The sequence below is a fragment of the Ipomoea nil genome, unplaced genomic scaffold (genome assembly GCF_001879475.1).
Source record: "Ipomoea nil cultivar Tokyo-kokei standard unplaced genomic scaffold, Asagao_1.1 scaffold2826, whole genome shotgun sequence".
Taxonomy (NCBI): domain Eukaryota; kingdom Viridiplantae; phylum Streptophyta; class Magnoliopsida; order Solanales; family Convolvulaceae; genus Ipomoea; species Ipomoea nil.
The window spans coordinates 3,280,644-3,305,383 of record NW_017619254.1 but is presented as its reverse complement, the minus strand read 5'-3'; the positions used below and the strand labels follow the sequence as shown (position 1 = coordinate 3,305,383).

The 24,740-nt window shown below is 37.2% G+C and overlaps 4 protein-coding genes across 6 annotated transcripts; 2 read left to right on the top strand and 2 right to left on the bottom strand.

The window, feature by feature from the left end:
- Positions 1–355: 355 nt before the first annotated feature.
- LOC109158641 lies at positions 356–4,359 on the bottom strand. 2 transcript variants are annotated; one of them, XM_019306529.1, is made up of 9 exons: positions 4,088–4,359; positions 3,898–3,960; positions 3,674–3,729; positions 2,838–2,931; positions 2,574–2,634; positions 2,146–2,227; positions 1,040–1,095; positions 787–850; positions 356–622 (listed from the first exon to the last, which is right to left on the bottom strand). In XM_019306529.1, the coding sequence occupies exons 1-9, from the start codon at positions 4,211–4,213 to the stop codon at positions 559–561; spliced, it is 666 nt and encodes a 221-aa protein (XP_019162074.1). In that variant the 5' UTR covers positions 4,214–4,359; the 3' UTR covers positions 356–558. The 2 variants fall into 2 exon arrangements, with proteins under 2 accessions (XP_019162074.1, XP_019162075.1); XM_019306530.1 differs by having other exon boundaries at positions 4,072–4,180.
- Positions 4,360–9,214: 4,855 nt separating this feature from the next.
- LOC109159045 lies at positions 9,215–16,738 on the top strand. 2 transcript variants are annotated; one of them, XM_019307041.1, is made up of 10 exons: positions 9,215–9,454; positions 9,581–9,876; positions 11,795–11,980; positions 12,625–12,717; positions 12,914–13,096; positions 13,717–13,819; positions 13,905–14,090; positions 14,564–15,606; positions 15,713–16,119; positions 16,299–16,390. In XM_019307041.1, exons 2-10 carry the CDS (start codon positions 9,637–9,639, stop codon positions 16,360–16,362), a joined length of 2,505 nt encoding a protein of 834 aa, XP_019162586.1. In that variant the 5' UTR covers positions 9,215–9,454; positions 9,581–9,636; the 3' UTR covers positions 16,363–16,390. The 2 variants fall into 2 exon arrangements, with proteins under 2 accessions (XP_019162586.1, XP_019162587.1); XM_019307042.1 differs by having other exon boundaries at positions 9,215–9,876; positions 16,299–16,738.
- A 75-nt stretch (positions 16,739–16,813) lies between these two features.
- LOC109159047 lies at positions 16,814–18,617 on the top strand. The gene is made up of 2 exons (XM_019307044.1): positions 16,814–17,657; positions 17,825–18,617. Exons 1-2 carry the CDS (start codon positions 17,200–17,202, stop codon positions 18,369–18,371), a joined length of 1,005 nt encoding a protein of 334 aa, XP_019162589.1. The 5' UTR covers positions 16,814–17,199; the 3' UTR covers positions 18,372–18,617.
- A 2,597-nt stretch (positions 18,618–21,214) lies between these two features.
- On the bottom strand, positions 21,215–23,632 carry LOC109159046 (U-box domain-containing protein 16). Its single transcript, XM_019307043.1, has one exon. The coding sequence runs from the start codon at positions 23,433–23,435 to the stop codon at positions 21,387–21,389; it is 2,049 nt and encodes a 682-aa protein (XP_019162588.1). The 5' UTR covers positions 23,436–23,632; the 3' UTR covers positions 21,215–21,386.
- Positions 23,633–24,740: the final 1,108 nt, after the last annotated feature.

Below are 24,740 nucleotides of genomic sequence, written 5' to 3'. Positions count from 1 at the left end.
AAAAGACTAAAATATCCTTTAAAATTTTAGATTTCGACATGTCTGAAAAGATGAGTAACCGACATGATGAATTTTGACACTAAAATAATAGTTGTGGATGAAAATTGATACTAAAACAATAGTCGTAAATGAAAATTGGCAAGAATTAAACATGTGAACCAAAACTGTCATTTTACTAATACTCGTGGGACCAAAATTGGTATTTGCTCAATTTAAAGCAAAGTATTTAAGGTAGCTTAGGTAAGTTTTGAGGAAAACTCACAGTTAGTTATTATTCGAGAGGTAGACCGAGAGTGCGCACCGGACTTTTGTAATGTGATGTGCAAGAACTTAATCAAGAGGGTATTGACAAAGATACTACAAGTTTTCCCTAATTTTTTTTAAATCTATATGGAGTAAGTTTTATTATAAAATTCTTTCCCCGTTCCGAAAACCCTACAACACAGTTTAAAACGACAATCCAAACTGAACAAAATTCTAAAGGTACAAGTTTGTGAGTGCAACCTCTCCTGAATATATGTTGGTGAAAATGTGACTTTGAGAACTTTGAAAATTCCATCACTCAACTTTTGCCATTCCTCCGCCAGGCGCACTGCTTTCGACGACGGTCTCTTTTACAAATCTGCAAAACGAAACGAATTAAAAGTGAGGACTCGACAACAAAACAAGAACGTTCTTACAGAAGCAGAACGTCTTACAGGATTCATGGTTCAAAGGAGATACACTACTCTGTAATAGATAACTACTAGCAGTGTTCGTTCGAGGAGGAAGGGGAAAGCAGAATACCTTGCTAATTTATCCCGAGAAGATTGCAAAACATAGATTGAGAGAATAAATGTCAGCATCAACCCTGCTTATAAGCAAAACAGAAATATATTTGTTCAGGTTTAGAGTATTTGAACGACACCAAAAAAAACATTTACGCTATTCCAAAGAGCCCACAATGGGTTCAAATTTGGTCACACTTTTTTGTTCCTATTTCCTTCAATGTCTTCGATGAATTGTCAAACCTGCTGGTCAGGAAACAAGTAAACCGTACCTGATCCAAAAAGAACATAAAATCCAGAAGCAACATCTATCTCCGACTGCTCTTCCCTATTATACATCCAAAAATAGTAATAAAGCAACTCAGAAGGCTGAAAGCTAACGAATTAAATTAAATATTAGTATAATCTAGCCTCTCATCATAACATAGATCAATACTCATGTAAGGAGAAGGAACATAGTCAAACCCCAAACAGTTTACAGTAGTGGTGAAAATTTCCTTGTGCAGATTTGAAGGAAAAAAAAAAAAAAAAAAAAAAAAAGCAAAAGCAAAAAAAAAAAAAAAAAAAAAAAAAAAAAAAACACGACTATTGGCACCCTGCCTACTGTTTCTCATACTTCATCCTCCTTTCCAGCTTCCAATGTTCTCTACAATCTCCCCTTCTAATGCCACATAATCCCCCACCTTTACATAACAATTACACTAGCCACTCCTCTGCAACTAGTACACCTATCTTCCAAGCTCACTATTAGTAAGGATTTATCCAATTATTTAAGAACAAGAGCCAAAGGTATTAATCAAGAGAGATCTTTTCAATTTTTAAAATATGGTTATGTGCTTCATGCAAATCCTAACAGGAGAACAAATTCTTTATTTGCAAATAAGCATAGGCAGTATCCAATTCGAATTTGAAAATTTGAGAAAACTGGTTGTGGTTCTTTTTGGGTAGTAGTGCAGCCATGCAGGAGCCAAGAGAATCTCTTAAAACAGGAAAGGATTCAACGGGTTTGAAGAATTGCTTTTAAATTCAAACACAAAGGCCTCCCATAAAAAAAGTGCAGTATATCACATCCATGGTGAAGAAAAACATATATGGATTATAAAATATGGCCATGTGAAGAATGTAGCAAATCTAAATCAGAGGCGAAACAACAAATGATGAGAACTCACCAAACATATAGATGATGGATTCATGATCTTTATGAGCTAATTTTTAGAGGAAAAGTTAGTTGCTAATGAAACAAACTTTTCATCTTAGTGATCATTCATTATCATTTTACTAAAAAACCAGAGAATGTCACTGAAATTGTTTACAGAGTACCAAGTTGTACCAACAAACAGATTCAAGAATAGTACTGTAGGTGAAACAAAATCCATACCATGTATATCTGACAAGCACATGTTTTGGCCAATGTTGTGGATCCCAAAATTGTTTACCGATGTCAGGATGAAATTCAACATCTGTCCAGACAGTAAGATAAGAATAATTAGCCCCTAAAAGGCTACAACTAGGAAGTCAATTAATTAGTGATGTTTTAGCAAAACAACATCATCATACGCAATCTTCTTGATAAAGCTACACAACATGTAAGAAGATCACAAATCTGAAGGTATGCAGTTACAACATTTTCTAAAAAGATCCCATTATGAGGAAAGGAAAGAGCTTCCTCTCTTTATATTCACCCCTGGAAGGGATGCATGGCTGGGCAAGGGGAGAAATGTTGATGTAGATTTCTTATATTGCCTTCAAGATTTAGCCTGCTGACTACAAATGATAAAGACATACACAAGAAAAAGATTGACTTACAGCTGTGAGGCATATCAATTACTTTAGCAGTGACACCAAGAAAATCACCCCCTGAGTACCTCTGTGCAGGACATGGAAATAATTTATTATGACCATGAATTTAAAGCAATGAATTTCAAATTTTCACTAAGGGAGCCATACATAGTTCTGATTAGAAGAAAGTGAAGAAAATCAAGAAATATGTATATAAATATATAGGTAAAGTGGTAAACAAACAAAGATACTTATCATGAGACAAACTTCTCAGTAGGAGAAAATCCTTACCAAATGCATATCAATCAGTGGGACTTCAGTACTCTTTCGGTTAACCACGAGTAACCATGGAACAAAAAATTTCTCTCTTCCAACTTGGAAGGACCTGCATGTAAATGATTCACAACTTTTAAAGAATAAAAACCTAGAAACTCATGCATAGTAAGGTGAGTAGATATCACAGCATTGTTATTTTTATGGAAAATAAACAGTATATCACTACATTCTGAGAAAACAAAAGTCATGGTCTCAATTAATAATGAATAATGATTAAGATAACAATTGTGGTAGGGTGCGTGCCATTCATTAAGGAACAAACAAAACAAAGCATCTTAGCTCATCTTAGCTTCAAACTGTAAATGACACAATATGATGTTATGGAATCCCTTGGATGCTCATAGAGAGTCCACCTCCAAATTAATATTCCTTCAAATTTCCATCCAGAGAAAAATCCAAATTCATATACCTGATTCCACTATGTAAATCACTCATTATCGCTGTCTAGTAGTGGGAGGACCAGATGCACTAGCAAAAATTGTGAACGACTGACTGACAGATGCATCTATTTCAGACAAAAATTCATGCACAATCGAGAATCCAGAAAAAGTCACACATCTAAAGTTTGTGTTCTAGTAGAAATGCTTGGTGAAAATTTGTACTTTTGTTTTTTGTTCTTTTATTAGCTTGAACTTAATTTAAGATTTTACAAATAACTAGACATAACTACAAAGTTAACTTGATTTCCAACATCACAGTTAGCACCCAAGCAACAGAATATATCCCACTAAATTCAATGAAAATAAAAGAAAGTAACTTTATTACAGTAAGAATGTTTCACTAACACTCACAGTTTATAAGGATCAGCTCCAGTGTAACCAGTCGGCTTTGGGATTGGAATCAAGGCCTACAGTAAGAAATTTCCTAGTAAATTACCACTCAACCCAAACACACGCACACACACAATTATAAATAAAATCAATACCAAGATACAAGTAATAGAACTAAAACAAACACAGAAATTAGAGAATAAAAAGAAAATTAAAGGCTTTTCTCTGAGTATGCGGCGACTTACCTCGCGATTAACGGCAAACATTGGACAGTGCTTTCCTATCATATCGTGCCAAACAGTCCTCGACTGCAATTAATCAGAAGATAGGAATAAAGAGATTATGAATAAACAAACAAAATAAGGCATTTAGCTGATAAATCTGTAAAATTATGCGCATAGATGAAGAGATGTATGTACAGAGGAGTGTACGAACAGAATGGTATTGACCCATTTTGCTCATGGGTACGATGTCGCCGGGTCTGTAAGCGAGAGATTCCGGAGCCATGGAAAGTAGCAGAAGTGAGAGAATCACAGAAACAATCCTGCAATTTCTCCCCATATTCCCCTACGCTCGAATCAACTTCTTCTTCAGTCGTCCAATTCCAACTGCCAATGTTGGATTTTAATCGTAGCCTAGCCGATCGACGATTCTTCAGAGAAACGTTCGTTCTTCTTTTTTTCGTTTTTTTTCCCCTTCTTTTATTTATTTATTTATTTTTCCCTTGTATTATCTCGGGTTTACTGTAACAACGGACCTGACCCAACTCAGCAAATTGTAAAACGAGTCAACTCAGTACTACCCCTAATAACCAGCAATAATAGTACACGTAATTAATCATTATACATATTTGGAAATTGGAATAAGGTCTAAATTGATAAGGATGGTAACGAGATGGGGCGGGGCAGGAGTATACTCTCCGTCCCGTCTCTATAGAGAATTTGGCAGGAACGGGAAATTCTCATCCCGACCAATCCATAATCAATGTGTGAAAGTAATACAAATTTTTAACACAGATCGGTTAGCTACGGTTGCTGAGGACAACGCTGAGGGGCAGGTTGATAACCCTGAGTCTGTCAAGTGGACTAAACCGTGTGAAGGCTTTTTGAAGTTGAATGTCGATGCTACAATTGATAAACACTCTGGCAACATGGGATTTCGGTGTGTTCTGAGAAATGATCAAGGCCTATTTGTTGCAGCTCGTGGATTATGCTGGAGAGGAATATATTACGCCAAGGAAGCCGAAGCAGTAGCAATCAGAGAGTCGCTCAGCTGGCTCAAATCAAATAATTTTGACAATGTAGTGGTTGAGACGGACTCCCTTCTTGTGGTGCAAGGACTCAACTCAAATTTGGAGGTTTCTTCCTTTCATTTAATTTTAGCTTCATTAAAAACTTAATGGGAGCATGTTTGCTCAGATTAGTTTATCTTTTTCTAGGCGATCTGTGAATTAGGCAACTCACTTGTTAGCAAAGCAGTCTGTTTCTTTGTCTGATTGCACGGAGTGATTTTCAAACCCTCCATCTATCATTTGTAATGCGCTTTCTTTGGATCAATATTAATGAACTCTTTGTTTTATCTCAAAAAAAAAAAAAAAAAAAAACGATGCTGTTTTTTACTGTATTGCATATACACCGCGGTCTACGATATAACGACGGTTGTTTTGACACCATAGTTGCGGTATACTAACCGCATCCGTGAAACAACACGCAAAGGACCATCCCCAATGTGCTGATCTGACGACCATCATTTTATTTTCCATCATACCACCTTTTAATATATTTGATTAATTTAGTCACCATCTCACGGCTGGAATCACACACAACACATTACATTATAGCTAATTATTCATTCCCAAAACACAAAATTGAAGTAATATACTATATAACATTATTATAAACAAAATAAAGCTTTGAATTCGAGTCGCGTGAATTAAGCGATACGCGTTTATAAACTTCTTTCAGTTAAGTTTGGTATGCGCATTATTCAAAAGGCAATCCGATCGTATCAAAAACCGTGATACTGAATTAAATAAAAATAGAAAACGAATCGCGTATCGTCTATAATTAAACCGGTTATTCGTATCGTCTAGAATCAAATAAATTACGTATCGATAATGTAGATTGTATTAGTTAAAGTAGATTGTTATTCTTATCTCGAAGGGGAACATATATTATAAATTATGAAAATAATATAATAAAATGTGACATAATAATAACAATAGTAATACCACGGGACGGGTTTTAGCCGTAATGCATTTATTTAAAGATTCGTTACAGTTCTCCTAAGTAAACCGGGCCAGACGACGTCGCCTGCATTTACACGGACCATGAACTGAATGCGGAAAATAATTCCAGATCACCAGTCTACCCGGCAGAGGACAAATCAGTAAACTCCAAAAACTGTCCGGCGCGCAGTCCAAACAAAATAGAAGTTGAAAAGCAACGGCAAAGAAAAAGAACGTAATAAGGGCATAAAATACGGCAGAATTAATTCAAATGTATATAACAACAAGACGATTGCTTGATGACGACAAAATGCAGATCGAGCGGGAAAAATGGCCGATAAAAGACACACCGAACACAGAAGGTATCAACAGTCTATCCGCCAGAGCACAAGGCAGTCAACTCGAAAATCTACCGACGCACAGTAAAAAAAAAACTGATGACGACAAAATGCAGACCAAGGAGAAACAATGGCCGATAAAAGACAGGCCGAACACAAAAACTATCACCAGTCTATCTGGCAGAGGAGAAGGCATTCAACATCATAAAACAAATAGAAGTTGAAAAGCAACGACAAGGAAAAATATAACGTAATTAGGACACAAAATATGACATTATTAATTGAAATGTATATACCGTAGACTATATATACTAGCAACACGAGTGTTTGATGACGACAAAATACACACCAAGGGGAAAAATGGCAGATAAGAGACACACCGAACACAGAAGCTATCAGCAATCTATCTGGCAGAGGACAAGCTAGTGAACACGAAAATCGACTGACGCGCAGTCAAAGAAGAGATTGATGACGACAAAATGCACACCAAGGGAAAACAATGATCGATAATAGACAGGCCGAACACAAAAGCTATCACCAGTCTATCCGGCAGAGGACAAGGCAGTGAACTCGAAAATCCACCGACGCGCAGTAAAAAAAAAAAAAAGTTGAAAAGCAACGGCAAGGAAAAATATAATAATGTAATAACGACAACAAATACAGCAGTATTAATTGAAATGTATATACCGTATACGATGTATATCAGCAACACGATTGTTTGATGACGACAAAATGCACACCAAGGGAAAAAAATGGTAGATAAAAGACACACCGAACACATAAGCTGTTTGCGAAAAGACCACATGCGACAGAGATATCCCACAACAGTCAACACATAAAGAAACACCACATTTCTGGTGAGGAATGCTGCTAGAACGAAGAGAAGCTGTATTCCAGCGAACACATAAACAAACAACAGATTTCTGAGGAGGAATTTGGGCAAACCGTAAAGAACCAGCAAACGACATGCAACGACCTTAAAGCAAAAGGAGCGCACTCGTAAATCTCTCTTCATCTCTCCTAAATGATAATGATAAATGATAAATGACGAAGCTAGCACGCATCAAATGCAACGATAATACAATAATACCAGCAGTTCACTTGTACCCCAAGCACAAGGAGAGAAAACGACAGCATTCACAAGGGCATAGAGAATTCAAACCGAACAAGCAAGGGCATAGCAGGCAATACAAGTACAAGTACAGAGAAGGACAAAACGTGGCTGACGAAAGCACGTGTCATTTACGGGCCAGCGCTTGCCGGTAAACGAAACGAATTTGCCGGTCCTATTAAGCGCCGATGCATCGGCAAGGGCAAAAGAGACAGAGAATATGCAACAGTAAGGGCAAGATCGTGATAGTTTTTCTCGGGTACCACAGAGAAATCACAGAGTACAAGAAAAACCGTCTGAAAATGTCATGGACAAAAATCACTGGGCCTTTATGCGTATTTATAAATATATTAGCTATTTAAGATGGCAAATTGTTTTGACGCCATAATTGCGGACTTGCGGTATACTAATCGCATCCGTGAAACAACACGCAAAGGACCATCCCCATTGTGCTGATCTGACGACCATCATACCACCTTTTAATATATTTGATTAATTCCGTCACCATCTCATGGCTGGAAGCACACACAACACATTACATTGTAGCTAAATATTCATTCCCAAAACACAAAGTTGAAGTAATATAATGTATAACATTATTATAAACAAAATAAATCTTTGAATTCGAGTTGCGTGAATTAAACGGTACGCGTCTATAAACTTCTTTTAGTTAAGTTTGGTATGCACGTTATTCAATAGGTAATTCGATCGTATCGGGAACCGTGATACTAAATTAGTAAGGTAAATTAAAAATATAACGGAATTATTTCAATAAAAATATTATACATCATCAATTAAAAATGGAACGAAAATTAGGTAAAAATATCACTGCATATAATATTCTAATTGACTAATTGACTGAAAATAAAAAAGAATAATTGGCTGAAAATGAATATGATATTACTAATTGACTGAAAATATAAAAGGATTACTAATTGACTGATATTCTACCATTATATATTTTCACCCGAGTCACTCTTCTGATGGACTGAAGGTGTTAGCTCTAGACGAAGATGGACAAGATTGTGTTGCTACTATCAATGTTGTCTACAAATATGTTTTAATTATGTGTAAATTAATACATTCAAAAATATATTTTCCATACGAATGAATTAGGATATTAATTCATTATTATAACTAAGTTGCTAGAGAATGAGCACATTTGCATAATTTATAAAAAATACTAACAATGATAAATAAAATCTCCAAAGTTACAGCACCGCATGCGTACACCTACACATTAGCTATTAATTGAGCAATTATTTGCTCAAATTAAAACAATGATAACATCAAACCACATAAATTATTCAAATCACATATTCAATTGCACTATATAATATTTGATGTTCTAATTTAAATAATTATATATCAATCCAAATATTCTTAATATATTACAACAAATTCATTCCGTGCATCGCATGTGCGCAAATACTAGTATACTATATAACATTATTATAAACAAAATAAAGCTTTGAATTCGAGTCGCGTGAATTAAACGGTACGCGTTTATAAACCTCTTTTAGTTAAGTTTGGTAGCGCATTATTCAAAAGGCGATCCGATCGTTTCGAAAACCGTGATACTAAATTAAATAAAAATAGAAAACGAATCGCGTATCGTTTATAATTAAACCGGTTATTCGTATCGTCTATAGTCAAATAAATTGCGTATCGATAAAATAGATTGTATAATTAAACCGGTTATTTGTATCGTCTAGAATTAAATAAATTACGTATCGATAAAGTAGATTGTATTAGTTAAAGTAAATTGTTATTCTTATCCCCAAGGAAAACCTATATTAGAAATTATGAAAAGAAAATAAAATGTGACATAATAATAACAAAAAAGATATATACAAAGCTGATTGTCCGAGTTTGCCCATCAGCTTCAAGTAACAAAAAAGGGTTTTTGTCAGCGTCGTCCTGTTCGAAGTTCTCCGAAGAGAAATCAGAAATATATCAAAGGAAAAATAAAAATATTTAAATTTAAAAATAATAATAATAATAGGAAACACTTGGAAGGTACTCTAGGCTGTTTGTCTTCCCTTTTGGGTCTCTTCTCTTTCTCATAAACCCTAAATTCTTCGTTTTGCAGTTTTTTTTGTTTGGTTGGCAGAAAAACAACTTAAGTGAGCAGCATCTTATTTTAATTTGATTTTTCCTATATTTTTTTGTTCATTTTTGGAAAGTATTGGATATTTTGATTCACTAGCAAACCCTTTGCACCACTATTGCGGTGGCTGATCGAAGAGCAGAGCCGATGTGTTGGTGAGATTCCGGTGTAGTTTAAGGAGTGATATTTGTGAATTTCATGGGCGATCTTAGAGATAGTTTCGGCGGCGCAGCAGTGGAGGAGAGAGAAGTAACCTCATCACCGCCGTCGACGTCGAACCCGAGCCCGACTTCTATTGGGCCGCTGCGTTGGGCCAGAGCGGAGGAAGCGTCCCGGGACATTATTCAGAAGGTGCAGCCAACAACTGTGTCCGCAGAGCGGAGAAGAGCGGTCATCGAGTATGTTCAGAGGTTGATCAGAGGAACTCTTGGTCTTGAGGTTGGACTTTAATTTAATGTTCATGCATGGATGGATTTTGTTTTTGCTATATTCTGTTCCAGCTTGAAAGTTGTGTTTGTGCCTGTGTTTTTTTTTTTCCTCGGACACGTTTCATTCTAATGTGAAAAACCTGAAATTTGCAATTTTCTGAAGTGGGTGCCACTTGTCTGGTGGTTACATAGAAATATATAATCACTTTAAGTTGATGCATTAGAGAATTTGTGTTTCTTGTAGAAACTGGGCTGAACTTATTTGGTTACATTTGCTTGTCTTTCGTTAAGGACTAAGTGTCTCATACACACTATAAGTACTGTTACAGGAAATGAAAGCTTGTAAATGCTGATTGCTGGATACTTCTTGCGGACATGTATGCTATCGTTTTGACATAAACCATTTTTTTTTGAGAAAAGGGTCAAATAGACCCCTAAACATTACCCTAAAGGTCAATTAGCCCCCTAAACTTTATAAAAGGTCAATTAAACACTCAAACATGCTAAATTTGGTCAATGAAGCCCAAAAACTGGTAAATGACCTGTTTTTACCAGTCATTTTAATTCCGGCGACGAAATCCGGCCACCGGCGAATTTTTCCGGCGGCCGGCGAATTAATTTTCCGGCCGTCCGGTCGTCTTCCACCGGAGAAGACGACCGGACGGCCGCCTTCTCCAGCCTTCTCCAATGGAGAAGGCGGCAGGCGACCGTCTGCCGCCTTCTCCAGTGGAGAAGACGACCAGATCTGGTCGTCTTCTCCAATGGAGAAGACGTCCGTCTGGTCGTCTTCTCCATTGGAGAAGATGACCAGATCTGGTCATCTTCTCCAATGGAGAAGACGACCAGATCTGGTCGTCTTCTCCACTGGAGAAGGCGGCAGACGGCCGCCTGCCGCCTTCTCCATTGGAGAAGGCAGCCGTCCGGTCGTCTTCTCCGGTGGAAGACGACCGGACGGCCAGAAAATTAATTCGTCGGCCGCCGGAAAAATTCGCCGGTGGCCGGAATTCGTCACCGGTGGCCGGATTTCGTCGCCGGAATTAAAATGACCGGTAAAAACAGGTCATTTACCGATTTTTGGGCTTCATTGACCAAATTTAGCATGTTTGAGTGTTTAATTGACATTTTTTAAAGTTTAGGGGGCTAATTGACCTTTAGGGTAATGTTTAGGGGTCTATTTGACCCTTTTCTCTTTTTTTTTTTCTTGTTTGGTGATTTTGAAGTTTACTGTTAGCTAATATCAAATTGAAATATGCGCGCGCCTTGGCAGTAGCAAAAGAGCGAATTTTAGCTATTGTTGTATTATTAGTGTTTAAAGTTTTGTTTTGCAAATAGTTAAGTTATACCCAATGCCGTTAATTGGGGAGTTGAACATCCATATCATCCATGAATTGCACATACTCCAATCCATTTTCGTTGAATATTCTGATGTTTTGTTTTACCTATTTAATTGCAAATGAATGCCTTGTTTGACCCTGGAGCAATTTTTTTTGGGAGACCTGAAAACATCTCATTCTGGTGGGATGGTGGCCATTGGCTGGACCTGGTGTATGCAAGTTGCGCTTTCTTCTTGTTGAAACCTATTCAACATTGCAATGAATTTTGCCTTTCTGAACTGAAAGGAGATTGGTGATCTCTTCCATGTTCAAGGAATTTGAGAACCATTTTCCATCAGTGGAGTCTGGAGTCATGTTGTCTCAGATTCTCAGTGTTGGGGATGTGTGCTTGCTCTGTGTTCTAAAATTTGAACTCAGGCAGGTGTTATTGGTGGCAAACACTCACTGGAGAATTGCAAATATAACATAATTATTAAAATTTCTCAACGTTGTTAAGATCATCTGAATGTATTATATATCTATATATATTCATTAGTTGTACTTATCCAAAAAAATTGGGAAGTTGTAATGGAACTTTTTTAATAACAATGGCAGGTGTTCCCATATGGATCTGTACCACTAAAGACTTATCTTCCTGATGGTGACATTGATTTGACTGCATTTGGCTGTCCGATGGTGGAGGATGCTTTGGTCAATGATTTGGTATCTGTTCTTGAAGGAGAGGATCAAAATATGGCTGCAGAATTCACTGTAAAGGATGTCCAGCTCATTCGTGCTGAGGTCTTGATATCTCTCTGTTGGTATATAATTAAAGTTTGTTCAATGAAGTGTGCTTATTGTGGGTTATGCACGTGAGGTCCTTGCTGAATCTCCTTTAAATTATATCTGATATCTAGTTAATCATGTTAATGCCTTCTTTAGTATTTTAATAATATATATATTTTTTATATTGTATGAATAAGGAAAAATTGTTTTAGAAATTTGTGAATGGTGGAGAGCCTGCAGTAACTTGCTAGCTACTGGAACCATAACTGCATCTGATTCTACTTTGGTCTGTTACTTTAAGTGTAGCTCTAGTCTACTCTAGTTGCAAGTGGACTTCCTGTTGGCAAATTACTTTGCAGAATCATATGTTGTTAATGCCAATTTTAAGGTTAGTTTCTGTAGTGAGACTGCAAGAAATGGGAAGCAAAAAAAGTGATTATGATCTATATGATTCATTTATTACCAACCTACACAAATTGTAGTGAAGCAGTTTATTTTTTATTAACTTAATAGGGTATATACTATATTGAACTTTCTTGGTGTATTCTGGGTTTGAATATGTGATTGCTTGCTCCTATAGCTTACAGTTCAGCTTCTTTTATTTTTTAAATCTTAAATTCAAAAATTATCTCCTGATGTTTGGATTTCTTATTGCACAGGTCAAGCTTGTGAAGTGTATTGTACAAAATATTGTTGTTGACATCTCTTTTAATCAAATAGGTGGTCTCTGTACCTTGTGCTTTCTTGAACAGGTACACTAATTGAACTTCATTTTAATTTTAACTACTAACAAATGGTTGAAAGCTGCGCACTCATCTTGCACATATAACTTCATAAGCAAAATATTTCTTCTGTCCTTTTATTGTTGTGGAGGCACCATGGTTGTTGAGGGGAGAGCTGTCTAAAGCAGTATTGCATTTCTCATTCACAACTCTGCTTGTTTTACAGGTTGATCAACTCATTGGCAAAGATCATCTATTTAAACGCAGTATTATTTTAATTAAAGCCTGGTGCTATTATGAGAGTCGAATCCTTGGTGCTCATCATGGCTTGATATCAACTTATGCTTTGGAGACTCTGGTTTTATATATCTTTCATCTATATCACTCCACGTTGGATGGTCCTTTAGCAGTAAGTTTCCCTGGATTTACTGTTTGACAATTCATGGTTGTTCCAAGAAAACACCCATACCACTCAAACCCCCTGCAAAACGATCAGTATTTCGTCTAGTTCAAAAAACCTGAAAGACATAGAGCTGATTATTATGGTTTAACAATTCGCTATTGTAAAAATTGAACCACCTGTTAAATATATCTATACCCAGTTATGAATCAATAATACAGAGATACACCTGTTTGTAATGTATACATACACATGAATGTGATTTTACTTGTTTAATTTTAAAACTTTATTTTGTGTTAATTTTGTTTTGTTTTGTATTTTATTACGGAGTATTTCTTTGTAGTTTGTTTTTGTACCTGCAAACATTATACTAAGTTAGACAAAGTGTTGTACCAAGCCAAACCTTGTGATCTACTGATCTGTGGAAACCAAAGCTCACATTACTTTGTGGTTATTAGTTATGGTTTTATTTTATACCCAATGACCTGAGTGAGCTGATTATAATAGTTGAAACTGCTGAATTATTAAACTTCCTGAAACCAAACGTCCAAACCTCACACTGAATGTTCATATCCAGCATTCTTATTCACATTTGAAAACTCTAATGATTGAAACTGCTAAATTTTTAGGTCCTCTACAAATTTTTGGACTACTTTAGCAAGTTTGACTGGGAAAAATATTGTATTTGTTTAGCTGGTCCTGTTCGCATATCATCTTTGCCAGAAATTGTGGGTAAGCAACTTCTTGCTAACTGTGGTCTGTCATTATATGTTTCTTTGCTTGATTTCATCAATGTGATTTCCTGTTTCTTTTGCAGCTGAGGTTCCTGAAAATGATGGTGGTGAGTTACTGCTCAACAATGATTTTCTTAGATATTGTGTCAAAATGTTTTCTGTTTCTTCAAGAGGGTATGACATGAACTCCAGAACCTTTCAACAAAAGCATCTTAACATAGTTGATCCTCTGAAGGAAAATAATAACCTTGGCCGTAGTGTCAGCAAAGGTAATACAATTTGTATTTTTTATTCACTGATTATTATTATTATTCCATGGTTTTTGTCCTGTTTGTTCTCCCTTATATAAAATATTATTGCATGTTGAAGCTTTGACTTCTTTCTGAAGATTTTTTCATCGTGTAGTGTGAATGAACTGAAACTATCAAGTTCTGGTGTATATAACTTTTGAATACTATGAGTTTTGCACATTAGCTCACTCATGTTGTATTTATCTAGAAAAGCTATACACTGACTACAAGGAATCCTGAAACTGTTTGTGAAGTTACATGTGACTTAGAGAAGATCATGATAAATTTCATGCTGATACCGAGGAATGCAATGCATGCATAAGTGTGATTTAGTGAACCCTAAGTCTTAAACTTATAACCTGATAATTATGACATCGTCCTAACAAAACTGTTAAACTCAAATTAGTGTCCCAAAGCCCGTGTTGATTTCCATCTTGGATTGCTTTGTGCAGGAAATTTCTTTAGGATACGGAGTGCTTTCACATATGGTGCTAAGAAGCTCAAGATAATACTTATGCAGTCAGACGATAAGATTGTTGACGAGCTTCATAATTTTTTTGCCAACACTTTGGGTCGACATGGAAGTGGACAGAGGCCTGATGTTCAAGATCTTAGTCCAGTAGTTAGCTGCAATAGTTTCTATCATGCACTTCCTGTTTCAGAGATTGATTCATCTCAATTTGAGGTCAATTCAAGAACGGAATCTGGTAGTCCCACTGATACACACGGAGATTGTACATTTGATCCTTATGGATCATCTGACAGAGAAGACAGAGATCAAGAAGGAGCTATGGATGGATGTCAATATAAGCAGCAATCAGACAGTGTTGGCCCTGGAAAAGGGAATGCATTGGTTCATCGTCTTCGTGGAGATGCTACGGAACTAGCTAGTTCAATAACGCAAGGCCTTAAATTATCTAATGATTCACCCAAATTTGCTAGCTCCCACTCGGCATGCAATGGAGAGATGAAAAAGGGAAACTTGGAGAAGAAGTTGGATACATGTGAAGATAAGTGTTTGGAACAGAACCATTCCAATGATAAAGATGAAGATTTTGTTCCTGTTGCAATAAAAGATGATCATTTGGCGCTTAAAGTACTTGCTTGCTCTGATGGTTCACATCAACTAAATCTGGACCACCCTTCAGCTATTGGCGGTGGAAGTCTGCAACCTGTGAATGCTTTGTTGGAACTTAGTGGTGACTATGACTATTACTTAAGTTGCTTGCAATATGGTCGGTGGTGTTATGAAAATAATTCAACTGTCCCAGCTATGCCAATTTCTCCTCCACCGTTGAATCCATTTCAATTCAAGTACTCATGGAATTCGCAACAGCCGCCAAAGTTCAAAAGGAACGGTTTTTCTTATGGTGGTACTAATGGTGTTGTTCCAAACCAAGCATTCTATACTTTAAACCGGCCCATGTTAGCACCCAACATTGCTTTTGGTGAGATGCAGAAACCAAGGGGAACAGGAACATACTTCCCAAACATGGTACATACATACGCTATAGCATAGGATCACTTGGCTACATGAAGATAATTATTGCGAGTTTTGGAAGATAACTATTGTTTGAGTATAGTTGCTTTTAATTTTGCAGAGTCGACGGCCACAAGGTTATAGGCCTTCAGCTGTGAAAGGAAGGAATCAAGCACCAGTGAGGTATCACCGGGCCAACAGCTGGAATGGAGGAATGTTCATGGAAACACAAACACTTGAGAGAAACTGGCATGATCTACCACAATCACAATCAGGTGTTGATCGTAGTGAAATCCACCAGCCATATTCCCCTCATGGCAAGGAGTATCATAACACAAATGGTGTAGCCTCTCATCCAGAGGCGGTCATTGAATTTGGCACAGTTGGTCATGTTACACCACTGTCACCATCATCAGAACGAAGCAGGCAACAAAAGCACTTACCTTTGCCTGCTCAACATTCAAATCCAGCCTCACCATCACTGGGATTGCAGCAACCAAAACCATATTTTAGTAGGGACCCTGACAGGTACGAGATATCTCTGATCTTTTCTCTATAAATTTATCATGGCTGCATGAAGCTCCTAGAGCATATACATCTATCCTTCCCAGTATATATGAAAGCCTATCATGTTGTGCATTTTTTTCTTTTAGACGGAAATCTTGAATCCGAGCTAATTCTAACGCACTTCTGTTTTGGACATAAAGGGCTCCAGTTAAGTCTGCATACCATCTTAAAGACGAAGAAGACTTCCCTCCATTATCTTTCTGAGTACGATCTCAGAAACACACTACCACAAGGAAGCGGTGTTTAGCTCCTGCCTGGATTGTAATCTCATTTGAGTGCCTTGTACATTGTACTAATCAAGTATCTTTTACCAGCACTTCAACATGATCAGTCATCATGTAAGTTGCCACTGTATAGGATGTTAATTTGTCGACTTTTTAACTGAGGTTTTGGTTTCTCCGTTGTCAAGTGTAGCTAGGAGAGCATGAACTGGCACTCACAGTTCAGATGTTTTCTGTTGAGTTGTCCCAGGGAGGTTTTGGTAATCTCCATTCTCAGATTAGTTCAGTACTGATCACACAGTTTGTATGCTGTTTTTGTTGATTGTCTTGTATAAATACTTCATGTAGAAGAGAATCAATATTAATCAGTACCCACATTCTCCCATTCTATATTCAAGTGATTATAAGGAAGTCAGTTACAAGGTCAATTTCACGGGAGCGGTTTATTGACCTTTTATGGACAATTTAGGCTGGTTTACCTTGTTGTGATTCTTTGTCAGTTAGGGTTATATATAAGGTGAGTTTAACCCGTGCATATTCTCGGATAGTGATTGTGAGTTTTTCTGGTCATTAAATAAATTGAAAAAGTGATTACAAAAATTTAAGAGAACAAAAGAAAAAAAATGCTTATATTGTAAGCTTCTATTTCTTACTGGGCAGTAATGCATGCAAGTAATGATGATGATTGAAGACGTGCCTACTACTACTATAATTTTCTGGACGTACAATGGCCCCATGAACTTTGAAGTTTCTTTTTCAAACACCTAAAAAAGATGAAAACTTTCCTCTTTCCCATTTCTGATATCTTACCAAACAATTAATGATGGGTACGAACAATCACCCGCTGCCACCACCTTCTCCGATTCCGACCGGAAAAGGCTCTCGGTCGGCCGTCGATTCTGTCTTGTCTGAATACATAGACCAAACACAGATAGTGCCGGAACTGAGTCTCCCTCAAAATGCACAACGTTGGGTACCTGCTGAAATCGATTATGAATCGCTCAAGTTTCGTGACAGTCAAGCTATTGAAAAGATTTCGAAATCGATCTCAGATGATGGAGTGTTTCTAGTCACTGATCATGGGGGATTCAGTACCGGGGAGCTGAGGTCAATCTTGATTGATAATCAATGGACTTTTGCGTTGTTATCACCGGATCATAACGATTGGCGGCGTCGCGGCTATAATGAGAAGTATGTTTGGTCCATTTCAGACAAGAAGTTGACGCTGGAGAAAGGCAAATATACTGCCCATAATCAGGAAATTTTGCAGATTTTAAGGTACACATTTTATCTAGTATTCTTGGTGTAACTTAAGCTGATTTATCTGGTCTTTTGCTAGCTATGGTCAAATGACGTGATTTACCGTGGCTACATGTTTCTCTTGTCACTAAAACAAGAAAAAAGAAGTTTGGTTGAATTAATTGTGATTTATTAATTTATTGCAGCCAAGAAATGGAGAATGTTGGCACTAAGCTAAAAGAAATGGCACAAGAATTAAGCCCAGTGGTCCTAGGAAGTAGGAGTGGACAACCTGCGACAAAAACAAAATCCGACGAAACAAAACTGTGCATTTATGGATCCACTACTAATTATAACACTCAACAATCTGCTAGTATCATTGACGACCAAAGTGATGATCATTATCCATTATTCAAATATGGTTTCAGCCTGCTTCTTCCTCTTCAGCCAACTGAATTTTACGTCAAAGCAAAAGCGTCGTCGTTTAGGACGACGACCGCCGATACAGTGATTGTCGCCATTGGCGAAGACCTCCAGATAACCAATTCACTTACAGTGAATCTCCATGGAAACTCAGTCTCGTTATCCATTGAACTCAACTACTCTTCTTCTTCTTCTTCTTCTTCTTCAACTTCACGTAACAGTGATGACGACGTTGCACAGAATAAAATCTCCTTGCTTGATCAGATTGTTATAGTCATCATATTCATATTGCTATATAATTTTTTTGGCTGTCTAATTTCATGGTTTTGAGGCTTAAAAATAAAAATTTCCCCACAAATGATGAGTGATGGAGTGAGTGATATACTGTTATATACACACATATATACTTTACTAGTTTACTTCATAAAAAAATTGGGTTTCCAATTTTACTATTGTAAAGAGTGATTTGGCTGCTTCGCTTGTTCACCAGTTCATTATATTGTGTTTGCTTGGTTTATAGTGTGCTAATATATATTTATGAGTTCGTGTAAAGAGAATTTTGCAATAATAATGTTTAATTTTTTTAAAAAACTTTTTAATGATGTGTCTATTTTTAGTTGGAGGTTTCATTTAGAAAATATGCTTACTAATACTTTTTTAATTAAAAATTAATGTAATTAAGGTTGTCTCTACTCTCTATAGATAGCAGGGAGAGTTTTGCATTGCACAACACAAGGAAAAAAAAAAAAAAAAAACTTAGAAAGATGATTACCCATAACAGTCTATAAATCTATAATACTAAACAAATACTCTGTCGGGCCGGGGTGTTGGGGGCCCTTAGGGTTGGAGTTCAGCCTTTTGAAATAATAATACTAAACAAATAAGAATATAATGTGATTTTTTATAAATAAAAAATGTTGTGATAAATTAAAATTTTTATTTTGGCCATGTTTGGTAACACAATTAGCTTATGAGGTAATTTTAGCTTATTTAATCATTATTAACTGTTTGACCTGGTTAAACAACCAATACAAATATTTGACTAATTAGCTTTTTATAACAACTTATTGCTCCAAAAGGCTACTCAAAAGCAGCTTTCTCGATCGGTTTTTTGGAAAAGTCATTTTGCATGTAATCAGCTATCAGCTAACAACTAATTTACCGAACATCTTTCTACAATAAACTAATGCTATCAACTAGTCAAATTTACTAACACAATCAGCTAACAGCTATTTACCAAACACCCCATTTATTTATAAAGAAGTTGTAACAACTCTTTATTTACGATAATTGGCATTATTGCTATATATTACTTGTAAACATTATAAAATTTACCTAATTACTTAAGTAATATAATGCAAGGGAATATTGAATTGGATAGTTAACTACTCATGATTATATTGGCATTTTTATGTCCCAAGAAACCCATATAAGCAAGCAATTCAAAGCTTGGCTTCATGTAAGGGTCATCAGTGAGATGAGTTGGTGACAATAAGCTAATTTGACGGATTCATGAACACCCAATCTTCAAGAGTAAATACTTAAAATGATCCCTCCACTATAGCTAAATTCACAAATTGGTCCTCAACTTTCAATTTTAACTAATTAAGTCCTTAACTTTACAATTTTGACACGATTTGGTCCTCCATCTATTTGACCGTTTGTTGACCGTGATCGACGATCTCCAGAAGAACCTTCAGCTCTCGTCGGAGCACGTGGAGGCCTCCAGGATGACGTTGCATTGGTTCGGAAACACGTCGTCTTCTTCGCTATGGTACGAACTCAACTACATTGAATCCAAAGGGAGGATGAAGAAATGCGACCGGATTTGGTAGATTGCTTTCGGTAGTGGATTCGAATGTAATAGTGCGGTCCGGAAATGCAACCGGAACCTTAAAAACCGATGATGGACCATGAAATTACATATATATCCTCAAAAATCACAGTCAACAAACGGTTAAATAGACAAAGGACCAAATTGTGTTAAAATTATAAAGTTAAGGACTTAATTGTTTGAAATTGAAAGCCAATAACCAATTTGTGAATTTAGCTATAGTCGAAGGACCATTTTGGGTATTTACTCAATCTTCAAGTATGCAACTTCTGTCTTTTTTTTTTCTTTTTGGTGACTATACTACACTATAATTTAGCCCTAACTATAATATCTTCTCAACATGATTATGCCAACATCTTTAATTAGAATGAGACTCGAATTTGTGATCTGATGTTATCAGATTATAAGATATTTGACACTTCTCTTTTGCTTATGCACTCAATCATATCCAATCAAACAACCCCTATCAACTTTAGACAAGATTTTGAAAAGAGAAAAGGAAAAAAAAAAAAAAAAACACTTGGAAAGCCTTTTGTGGCACATCAACACTCACACTCTGGCACTGTTACTGGGAATGGCTTACATGCATAGATTTCAGAACAGCCACAAAGCACAATACAACAGAGAAAAGTGCATAAAAGTAAGGGACATGCAGGGCCGGATTTTAGGCTGTGCAAGCTGGGCTACCGCACAGGGCCCCCAATTTTAGAGGGGCCCCAAATTTTATAGGTCCAATATTTAATTTTTACCTAGCTAGTTTAGAAATAAAAATTAAGAGTTTTCAATTAAACTTAAAAGGTTCTATGAAGAGATGGTAAAAATGTGTATTTATTGTATTTTAACTTGGAGGTCAAAGGTTCGAAACTTGCATGTATTGATTTTAAAAATTGTGATTTTGGTAGGGCCACATTTATTTACCAGAACAGGCCACCAAAATTTAAAATACGGCCCTGGGGACATGCATATGTAAAAGGTTATCTGTCTTGTCTGGAAAGCATCCAAGAATAAGCCTGACAGATAGTATGAAGAGACTACCTCTTAATCCAAACACACTTTCCGATCCTCACAAACATCATATATATATAGGATGCTATGCCATAATGCCATATGCTAGCTATCAACACCTTGCTTTTAATCTTGTCTTTTTCTTTTTATATTTTTACAACTATACATCAAATATCTTAATCTTAAATGAAATATATATGAATCTAAACTCAGACCTAGAGACGGGGTTTGGTTCAATTCGAACATGAAATCAAAATCAAAATCAAAATTGGAATAAAAAAAAAAAAGGAAACTTTCTTCCTTTTCTTCATTTTTGCAGCAACACTGTATAGTATAGTATAGAAGAATAATTGTACATTTCACGAGATTTGGAGAATTCATATTACAGTTTGAGGTTCAAGTTTTATGAAATAAATGAAGAAAAGAAAGATTTTGAAATCATAAACAGAATTTGAAAAAAAAAAAAAAATGAATGTAACAATGATAGTTGAATAATAACACAGAGGTTACCCTGGCAATACTATAGTTGTGGAAGTATTATTATTATTATTATTATTCACAGTTGAATAGGCGGTGGATGGAACATCTTCGTTTAGGCCCGCCGCCCATCTCCTTAGTATCCTTAACAATGTCGCCGCCTTCCTTCTCGCTCTCCCGGTTCCCATTCCCATTATCTCCCAAATTACCCGCTCGATTCCGTGAGCCGCCGCCAGCTCCGCCACCATCTCCGACCCGCCTTTCCGGCACATATTAACCAGCGTTGCGGCCGCGCTTTCCCGTGCTCTGTCAGTTCCGTCTCTTAGTATCTTTGTCAGTTTTTTGATGATCGGATAAGCCGCCGCGATTGCCGCCACTCCGCCTCTTTTAACCACCACTTCCAGGACGGTCACCGCCTCTTCCGGCAGTGTGTCCATCACGTCGCCGGTCATCTCCACCACTCCTCCTTCGATCAGCTTTCCGACGGTTTCCCTGTCTCCCGCCAAATTCAAAATTGCCACCATGGCGTCCCGCTTGGAGTTTGTGGGCCCTTCGCGAGCCAGGTTCACCAGTCCCTTTATGACACGTGTCTTCCTGCCCAGGCTCTTCCGGTACGCGGTTACACCTGTCAAGCTGAACACCGTGGCTGCCGCGTTCCCTTTCGCCTCCCATGTGGCGCCGGACCTTAGCACCTCGATAACGCCGTTTAAGACTCCGTCCATCTCCATTATCCTCGTCTTGTTCGCCTCGAGAATGGAGAGGTTGAGGATTGTTGTGACGGCGTTAACCTGTAGGCTCGGGTAGTCCGAGCCTAAAAGCTTAACGAGTACCGGTAAAGCTCCGGCCTCGGCGATGCAGGCTCGGCTATCGGAATCGGTCTTTGCCAAGACCCGAAGCTCGTGAACCAGTCGATTAGCCGCATCCACTGACCGCGAAGCCTTCAACTTGTTGACCAGAAACGACACCGTCATCTTCGTGGCCTCCAATGCCGCCTTGTTGGTAACGGCGCCGTGAGATTTAACGTTCGACTCCGGCGACTCGAACGGGATTCTCTGCTCCCGGCACCACATAGCTATCAAATTCTTCAACGCTATGTTGGGAATCAGCTCCGAGCTGGTCAACGTTTGACCCGTTTTGGGACACGTGTTGTGACCTGATTCGATCCACAGAGCAATCGAGGAGCGGTCGTACGTCTGTCCCGTGGACGCGACCACAGGGTCTCTCATCAAATCGAGAGATATCGGACAACGGAAATCCGCCGGGATGTTGACGTCCGCCGCCGTCTTCCGCCGCCTCCCGCCGCCTCTGGGAGTGGAAGCGCCGTACAACACGCATTTCGCGTAGCGAACCAGGCTGATCAAAGCGACGATATCGGATTTCGATTTCTCATCCGTTTGGCTGAGGATTTCCTCTTCCAAGCTCTGGATTTCATCTCTGCAACTCGTGGAGTCCCGCAAGGTCAATCTATCGAAAATCTGGGCGAGCTTCGTGTGATCCGGAACGATTTCCCGTTTAATTCTATCAAGCATATGAAGAACCTCAGCCCGTAGGGTTTCATCGCCGGAATCCACATAAGCTTCCTTCTCGGAGCTCTGTTTCCTGATAAGGCAAAGCAGTTCCTCCACGTCTTCGCTCAGCTTCAAGTCTTCCGCCGGAAGAATATCCAGCAGCGTCGATAATTCCACGGCGAGCTCGTGAAACGAATTGGAGATCGGCTCGCTCTGCATCAGCAGCCACATCTTGCTGGAATTCCGGCAATCCTCCAACAAACTCCGTATCCTCTGCAAAGCTATGGACAGCTCATCAAAACACAACACGGCAGTCGGCGGGAACCCCGCAACCGCCGGACTCCGGAGAAGCTCCTCGAACAAAAGGCTCATCAGCTTCGCCCTCCTAATCATGGAACAAGTGTTCTTCTTGAGGAGAAATCGAACGGGCTGCATAGACGAAATCTCCAGCGTAATTGTGAGGAGCGACTCAAGTAGGCGGTGATCGGAGAGATTGGGGGCGACGAATGACCCCGCCCCTGCCGACGGCCGCCGTTTCCTCGGCGGAAAAGATTCAGGTGAGACAGCCATGAATCAGCAGCTGGGAAACAATTGACTTAATCAGAATTCAACGACGATCAAATTCGGCAACGTATGAAGAATTGGGTTCTTATAACTAATGAATTGGGCGATCAAACCGAAAGAACATAAAATGCAACGCGTAGACTTTTCTTGGAAGCGAAAACGAAAGAAATAGCTATGAGTTGTAAATTGGGACCAAAGTGTTTGTTCGATCAACTTGTAGCTTTTACTCAATTTAATTAAGTACTTTTATTTTATTTAATAAAAATTACATACCTTATCTTTAAAAACTTATTAGCTATATAAGTGCTTTTGCATTCTTATCTTTTAAAAAAGATCAGGAGTTCAAAACAAAACAAATAAAAATAAAAATCAAAACAAATCAAGGGCTAACAATCTGTCTCAAACTTTTTCGAACATGATATGATTAATATTTGGAGTTTTTGTTAAGGTAAGTTGTGAAATTATTCAATTTTATTACTATACTCCATCATTATTAATATTTGGATTATTTTCTTTTCCTCATCAATTATAATTATGATTTAGTTTCGGCTTATAATTACTTTATTGTTTTATTCAACTTTTGATTTTTGAAATATTCATGGAGTGAATGAGATGTCCTTAATTGGTCTCTCTCAGATTAATAAGAGATTTCAGGTTTGAGTTTTATAACTACCTTAAAACTCAGTAAAAGGTGATTTACTACCCTTTCGAATCCTATCTAGCACAATTTTTATTTTTGAGATAATCCATATATATATATATATATATATATATATATATATATATATATATATATATATATATATATATATATATATATATATATATATATATATATATATATATATAAAGAAATGGAGCAGGTATTACAACGGGCAGAATATAGTAGATAGAAGATGAAATTTTTAGCCAATAGATTTGACTAGTGAAAGTAATGTGAGCATGAAACAATTATTGGCAGATAAATTGGAAATTGATTACAAGTGTGGGGGGTGGGGGGGGGGGAATATATATATATATATATATATATATATATATATATATATATATATATATATATATATATATATATATATATATATATATATATATATATATATATATATATATATATATATATATATATTAATTGATTCATTGTTATGTAATTTGTTATATCAATAATCAATTGATGAGTCATTGAATTATATTTTAATTTACTTATTATACTAAACCACCATCTTTGAGGACATCTTACGTTTGATGGAGTAATATAGTTGATTGAGCAGCTAGGATGTTCAATTTTTAGTTTAATAAAAAAAAAATTACAAT

Bases quoted from the DNA above. Each gene is read 5' to 3' on its own strand.
- LOC109158641 (XM_019306529.1), bottom strand. From the start codon at position 4,213: ATGGGGAGAAATTGCAGGATTGTTTCTGTGATTCTCTCACTTCTGCTA. The intron at 3,730-3,897 runs GTAAGTCGCCGC...TTCTTACTGTAG, and splicing joins TGTTTGCCGTTAATCGCGAG to GCCTTGATTCCAATCCCAAA. The intron at 2,932-3,673 runs GTGAGTGTTAGT...ATTTACATGCAG, and splicing joins GGAGCTGATCCTTATAAACT to GTCCTTCCAAGTTGGAAGAG.
- LOC109159046 (XM_019307043.1), bottom strand. From the start codon at position 23,435: ATGGCTGTCTCACCTGAATCTTTTCCGCCGAGGAAACGGCGGCCGTCG.
- LOC109159047 (XM_019307044.1), top strand. From the start codon at position 17,200: ATGATGGGTACGAACAATCACCCGCTGCCACCACCTTCTCCGATTCCG. The intron at 17,658-17,824 runs GTACACATTTTA...AATTTATTGCAG, and splicing joins GAAATTTTGCAGATTTTAAG to CCAAGAAATGGAGAATGTTG.
- LOC109159045 (XM_019307042.1), top strand. From the start codon at position 9,637: ATGGGCGATCTTAGAGATAGTTTCGGCGGCGCAGCAGTGGAGGAGAGA. The intron at 9,877-11,794 runs GTTGGACTTTAA...TAACAATGGCAG, and splicing joins GAGGAACTCTTGGTCTTGAG to GTGTTCCCATATGGATCTGT. The intron at 12,718-12,913 runs GTACACTAATTG...CTTGTTTTACAG, and splicing joins CCTTGTGCTTTCTTGAACAG to GTTGATCAACTCATTGGCAA.